Raw genomic sequence first — 7,134 nt, 5'->3', positions numbered from 1 at the left:
TTTTTGCATTCATTTGCACTCATGCATTTGCATTTCATTGTATCATGTGCATTCAAACTCACAAAAGGACTCTAAAATCATGGCAGTTACCCTGGAACATCCTTACGTTACAGGAAAGAAAACAAAAGCAATGGACCAAAGGTTGGAAAGATTGGAACAGATGCAAAAGGAGGGACAGGATCAGTTGCAAATGCAAATACAAGAGAACTAGCCAAAATCCAGAGGGACATGAGGGAACAAATGCTAGAATCCGAGAGGAGCATGATGAACCAGTTAACGCAGGTGCTGGCTGGAGGGATAGGAAAAGGGAAGAGACCTATGCTCAAAACTGGAGACGACAATAAGGATCCTATTTATCCTTCGAACTTTACCTTAAACGACACCCAAGCACAACCACAAAGGGTGTCCGTCAATATCAGGCCCCAATATCAGACCGGTACTTCGGCACCGATAAATTTCCATATGGGTTTAGGCTCCAATCCTGGAGACAACCCTGTAAATCCTGTTGTCTCTGACCTTGATGACATAGCCAAAATAGGAAAGGAGAGAGTGGAGCTCCAAAAATAACTAGAGGACCGATGCAAGTGGTTAGAAGAAAAATTTAAAGCGTTGGAAACTGCTGATTACTATAGTGGAATCGATGCTAAGGAGTTGAGCCTGGTTCCAGATTTAGTGCTCCCTCCAAAGTTTAAAGTACCAAAATTTGAAAAATATAACGGGGCTAGTTTCCCTGAGGTTCACATTATCATGTTCTATCGAAGGATGATAAGATATGTCAATAACGACCAGCTATTGATTCACTGTTTTCAAGATAGCTTGACTAGAGCTGCGGCCAGGTGGTATAACCAGCTAAATCGTGCCCAAATTAGCTCGTGGAAGGACCTGGCACAGGCCTTCATGAAACAGTATAGCCACGTGACAAACATGACGCCTGATAGAATCATATTACAAAATATGGAGAAAAAGCCAAATGAAAGCTTCAGGCAATACGCCCAAAGGTGGAGGGAAGTCGCAATACAAGTCCAACCGCCACTGCTAGAAAAAGAAACGACCATGCTCTTCATCAATACTCTGAAGGAACCTTTTATTAATCACATACTAGAAAGCGCGACTAAGAGTTTCTCAGATATAGTGATGATTGGTGAGATGATAGAGAATGCGATAAGATGTAGAAAGATAGAGATTGGTGAAAGCACCAAAAGGTCGACCCCAAGGAAAAGAGAAAATGACGTGAATAATGTAACCACGTATAACAAGAGTTATTTGAAGCCAGTTACTGTGAGCCAAATGAGAACGATAACCCCTGGTCATTAGGGCCCACCAAGACAAGAGTTCAATGCTAGGCAAAGAACAGAGAAGCCCTAGTTTACGCCTATTCCAATGACATACAGGGAGTTGTACCAGAGTTTATTTGATGCACGCGTTGTTTCCCCTTTCTACCTAAAACCAATGCAACCCTCATACCCTAAATGGTATGACGCAAACGCCCAATGCGAATACCACGTAGGATTCACGGGGCATTTGATAGAAAACTACACCACTTTCAAAAAATTGGTCGAAAGGCTCATAAATATGGGCATTGTCAAATTTGATGATCCATCCGGCGCAGAAAATCTGTTACCCAACCATGTTGATAAGGGAGTAAACGCAATAGTCGAGAACGTGGGGAGGAGAATTAAGGAGAATATCGCTGAAGTGAAAACCCCTTTGAGAGAGGTTTGGAAAGAAATGGTAGACAGGGGATTAATCGCATCAGATTTGGAGGATAGATACCAAGGAGCAATGGAATATTGTAAATTTCATGATGAAGAAGGGCATGAAATTCAAGAATGCGGTGAATTCAAAGCCCTAGGACAAGGTTTAATGGATAACAAAGAACTGGAATTTTTTGAGTACGCAGAAGGAAACAATGTTTGTGCCTCAGAAAGAGGTTCTTCAGAGAAGGTCTATATGGCCAATTATGCAATAATAATCATTTCATGACTGAGAGCCAATGAATTCGGGGCACGAGTTACACTGAAAATTATAATTCAAAAACCCGTTGCTTTTTCTTATAAAGATAGTAAAATGGTACCTTGGAATTATAACTGTAATGTGACATTCCCAAAAGAGGAGGGCCCAGTCTGCACGTTAGAGGAAGATAAAGATATGGTTCCTATACACGTAGTGGAAAACGCTATGATACCCCAAACACAAAAATTGAACCTGTAAAGGAGAGGTCTTTGGTGATCGAGGAAAGGAAAGAGAAATCAGAATTACCTGCTAATGAGCCAGTAACTAAGAGAGAAGCTAAGGAATTTTTGAAATTCCTAAAACATAGTGAGTACAGTATCGTGGAACAACTACACAAGCAGTCGGCTCACATATCAGTATTGGCTCTACTTTTAAGTTCGGAGATGCACCGTAACGCGCTTATGAATGTGTTAAATGAGACCTATGTCATTGACAAAATTTTAGTAAACAAACTAGACCGTCTTGTCAACAACATCAATGCTGACAATTTCATCGTTTTTAATGACAATGAAATTCCATTGGGGGTGTGGGGTCCACCAAAGCTCTGCATATCACTACCCGTTGCAAGGGGTACACATTACCGGGAGCACTAATTGACAATGGATCAACATTGAATGTTTTGCCCCTGTCCACATTAAACAGGTTACCTGTGGACAGTTCTCATATGAAGTCGTGCCAGAATATAGTGAGAGCTTTTGATCGTATCGAAAGGAAAGTTATGGGAAGGATTGAGATACCTCTTTTGATTGGTCCAAACACATACGAGGTGGAATTCTTGGTAATGGACATTAAACCTTCTTACAATTGCTTATTGCGGAGGCCTTGGATCCACTCAGCAGGGGCAGTACCATCATCACTTCACCAAAAGCTAAAGTTGGTAACAGAGGGCCGATTGGTAACTATAAATATAGAAGAAGACATTATTGTATCGGTTACCAATGACACACCGTATATTGAGGCCGATGGTGAAGTGATAGAATGTTCATTTCGATCGTTAGAATTTATGAATACAACTTTCGTTGTTGAGGGAAGCAAAATCCCAGTGCCCAAAATATCCAAAGCTACGAGGATGAGTTTGCGACTGACAGTTGGAAAGGGAGCATTGCCTGGAAGAGGACTCGGAAAAAACCTCCATGGAGGGGTCAAAGTATCAATCTTGACTGGCAAATAGGATTTTTGTGGCTTAGGGTATAAGCCAGACGCGAGGGAAAAAAAGAAAGAACTGGAAAAGAAGCGAGAGAAAAGAAGAGTGCGATTGAGCGGGATATAGGTCAAATGGAGACCAATGAACTTTCTCTATATATCCAAAACATTCATTTCAGGGGTAATCATTCACCCTGAATGGAGGATGAAAAGAAAAGAAATTACCGAATAAATGATGGAAAATTTGAGCATCAACGCCATATCTGAAGAGGGAAGGGTGGAAGAAAGCTTATCGGGCATCCGCCCTTATGAGCCTAGAAGTGTTTTGGACAACTGGACTGTGAAAAAGATTCATGTAGTTTTTAGAACTGATTCAAAGTAATGTTCAGAACACACCTATTTCTTTAAGCCTAGAAGCAATAAGGATCTTTTGTGAAATAGGCTCATGTCTAATACTTTTATTTCAATGAAAAATGCATTTTTGTCTCTCACTTTGAGCGAACATTCTTTTATTCATTCATTCATTCATGACCATACTATGTAAATAGCTATTCTTGAATTCATTTATTCTTTGGTTATCCTTTCGTGCCTACAGCAGGTCTCCATATATCAACAACATGAGCGACGTTGTTACTGACTCAGAATCTCCTTTTAAGCAAGACATGTGTTTAGAGAGATCTCAGGATTTTGAAGATGACAGAGACAGTAGCTTATTTCCAGATCTGTTAAGGATGGTAGAGCAAGAAGAGAAGCAAATTCTACCCCACAAAGAGACAGTAGAGATTGTGACATTGGAAGAAGGAAAAGAAGTGAAAATTGGAGCTAACATAGTTGAAGAAATGAGACAAGACCTCATTGAGTTACTCAAAGAATTCAAAAATGTCTTCGCATAGTCGTATCAAGATATGCTCGAGTTGAACACTGATATTGTAGTACACCGCCTCCCCATAAGAGAATGATGTAAGCCAGTTCAGCAGAAGCTCCGAAGGATAAGGCCTGACGTTTTGCTAAAAATAAAAGAAGAGGTTAAGAAACAATTTGATGCAGGATTCTTACAAATGGTCAAATATTCAGAATGGGTAGGCAACATTGTCCCCGTCCCTAAAAAAGATGGGAAAGTACGAATGTGTGTGGATTACAGAGACTTGAATAAAGCTAGCCTAAAAGACAATTTCCTATTGCCTCACATTGACACCTTAGTGGATAATACAGCAGGCTACTCACTGCTTTCCTTCATGGATAGCTTCTTTGGATACAATCAAATAAAGATGCATCCTGAAGAAATGGAAAAGACCACATTCGTAACCCTGTGGGGAACGTTTTGCTATAAAGTGATGCCATTTGGATTAAAGAATGCGGGAGCAACGTATCAAAGAGCCATGGTAATCTTGTTTCATGACATGATGCATAAGGAAATCGAGGTTTACGTCGATGACATGATTACAAAATCCAGAACAGAAGAGGAGCAGATGCAAGTCCTGAGGAAATTGTTCTTAAGATTGAGAAAGTTCTAGTTCAAGCTCAATCTAACGAAATGCACCTTTGGTAGGTCAGGAAAGCTGCTAGGCTTCGTAGTCAGTGAAAAGGGAATTGAAATTGACCCATATAAATTCAAGGCAATATGAGAATTACCTCCACCACGTACTCAAAAAGAAGTTCGAGGTTTCCTAAGAAGACTAAATTTCATTGCTCGGTTCATTTCACAATTAACTGAGAAATGTGACCCCATATTTCGTCTCCTTAAGAAAAATAATCCAGGTGTATGGGATGAGGAGTGCTAGAAAACTTTTGAAAAGATCAAGCATTACTTGTCCAATGCCCTTGTACTGATGCCGCCTAATCCAGATAAAACGTTGATGCTGTAATTGGCAGTATTTGAAAACTCCATGGGTTGCGTATTGGGCCAACATGATGAGTCAGGGAGAAAAGAAAGAGCAATATATTACCTTAGTAAGAAGTTTACTGAATGCGAGGCAAGATATTCACAGATTGAAAAGCTGTGTTGTGCCTTAATCTAGATGACTCAAAGATTGAGACAATATGTTGCACCACACAACATGGCTGATCTCAAAATTGGATCCTTTAAAATACATGATGGAACCGATTACTTTGAATAGAAGAATGGCCCGATAGAAAATTCTACTTTCAGAGTTTGATATAATCTATGTGAACCAAAAGGCAGTAAAAGGGAGTGCAATAGCAGATTTTCTGGCCAGTAGAGCTTTAGAAGATTATGAACCGCTGAACTTTGATTTCCCAAATGAGGGCCTAATGTATGTGGTAATCACTGAAGAGGATTCTCAAGAAGGTCATCATTGGAAACTAAACTTCGACGGGGCCTCAAACGCTATTGGTAATGGAATCGGGGCAGTCCTAGTATCCCCAAACGGAGATCATTATCCTTTTACTAATAAATTGGATTTTGATGACACAAAAAACATGGCAGAATATGAAGCATGCATCATGGGCATTTGTGCAGCTATAGAATGCAAAGTCAAAATACTAGAGGTATGTGGGGATTCTTCATTAGTGATATATCAACTCAAAGATGAATGGGAGATGAGAGATCCCAAATTGATCAGCTATCAAAAACTGGTTCTCGAACTAATTAAGGAGTTTGATGATATCACTTTTTGCTACCTCTCGCTAGATGAAAACCAGATGGCTGATGCATTGGCTACTTTAGCTTCCATGATCAAAGTGAACAAACAAGTGGACATAAAACCTATCCAAATGAGCATCTATGAGACTCTGGCTCATTACTACAACATCAAAGAAGAGGAAAATGATGATTGCCCTTGGTACCAAGATATACTACGATACGTGAAAAATCGCGAGTACCCTGACCAAACAATCGAGAATGATAAGAGAACATTGAGAAGACTGGCCAATGACTATGTCTTAGATGGGGAGATCCTATAAAAAAGAGGAAAAGATCTGGTATTATTAAGATGGGTGGACGCGATTGAGGCTAAGAAAGTCTTGGAAGAAATCAATTAGGGCGTTTGCAGAACACACGCTAATAGTTTTACGATGGCCAAGCAAATCATAAGGTTTGGTTATTATTGGTCCACAATGGAAGGGGATTGTATTAATTACGCCAAGAGATGTCACAAGTGCCAGATTTATGGAGACAAAATTCACGTGCCTCCTTCACCCCTTCATGTCATGACTTCTCCCTGGCCTTTTTCCATGTGAGGTATGAATGTCATTGGGCCAATATCACCAAAGGCTTCTAATGGGCATCGATTTATCTTCGCGGTCATTGATTACTTTACAAATGGGTAGAAGCTGCTTCATATGCCAACGTCACGAAGTTGGCAGTCAGTAAATTCTTGAAAAAGGAGATCATATGTCGATATGGAATGCCAGAAAGGATCATATCTGACAATGCGCTGAATTTGAACAACAATACAATAGCGGAGGTCTGCAGTCAATTCAAGATCAGACACCATAACTCGTCGCCGTATCGCCCAAAAATGAATGGTGCAGTGGAGGCAGCCAATAAAAACATTAAGAAGATCGTGGGAAAAATGACTGAGACCTACAAAGACTGGCATGAGAAATTACCATTTGCCCTATTTTCTTATCGAACGTCTATCAGGACCTCCATCGGGGCAACGCCCTTCTCTCTAGTTTATAGAATAGAGGCGGTTTTACCCATTGAAGTTGAATTTTCTTCCCTTCGAGTATTGGCTGAGTTAAAGTTAGATGAAGTAGAATAGATCCAATCTCGGTACGATCAATTGAACCTAATTGAAGAAAAAAGGTTAAAAGCTATCCGCCACGGTCAAATGTACCAAAAGCGGATGATGCGAGCTTACAACAAAAAGGTTCGTCCCAAAGAATTCTATGAGGGAGACTTGATACTAAAGAATATCCTTCCCATACAAAAGGGCTGTAGAGGAAAGTGGATGCCAAATTGGGAAGGACCTTATGTGGTAAAGAAGGCATTTTCTGGAGGGGCGTTGATATTGA

General features: G+C 40.3%; 2 protein-coding genes across 2 annotated transcripts; both read left to right on the top strand.

Moving 5' to 3' along the window:
- Positions 1 to 762: 762 nt before the first annotated feature.
- Positions 763 to 1,314, top strand: LOC105775278 (uncharacterized). The gene has a single exon (XM_012597805.1). The coding sequence runs from the start codon at positions 763 to 765 to the stop codon at positions 1,312 to 1,314; it is 552 nt and encodes a 183-aa protein (XP_012453259.1).
- Positions 1,315 to 4,214: 2,900 nt separating this feature from the next.
- Positions 4,215 to 6,078, top strand: LOC105775277 (uncharacterized). Its single transcript, XM_012597804.1, has 2 exons — positions 4,215 to 4,457; positions 5,335 to 6,078. Exons 1-2 carry the CDS (start codon positions 4,215 to 4,217, stop codon positions 6,076 to 6,078), a joined length of 987 nt encoding a protein of 328 aa, XP_012453258.1.
- The last annotated feature ends 1,056 nt before the right edge of the window (positions 6,079 to 7,134 follow it).

Source organism: Gossypium raimondii, chromosome 10 (assembly GCF_025698545.1).
Source record: "Gossypium raimondii isolate GPD5lz chromosome 10, ASM2569854v1, whole genome shotgun sequence".
NCBI classification, from domain to species: domain Eukaryota; kingdom Viridiplantae; phylum Streptophyta; class Magnoliopsida; order Malvales; family Malvaceae; genus Gossypium; species Gossypium raimondii.
The sequence above is the reverse complement of the archived record's forward strand: the minus strand, read 5'-3'. Positions and strand labels throughout refer to the sequence as shown.

Excerpts from the sequence above, each read along its gene's own strand:
- LOC105775278 (XM_012597805.1), top strand. The coding sequence starts at position 763 with ATGATAAGATATGTCAATAACGACCAGCTATTGATTCACTGTTTTCAA.
- LOC105775277 (XM_012597804.1), top strand. The coding sequence starts at position 4,215 with ATGGTCAAATATTCAGAATGGGTAGGCAACATTGTCCCCGTCCCTAAA. Across the intron at positions 4,458-5,334 it reads AAATGGAAAAGACCACATTC|GCAGTAAAAGGGAGTGCAAT; the intron begins GTAACCCTGTGG and ends GTGAACCAAAAG.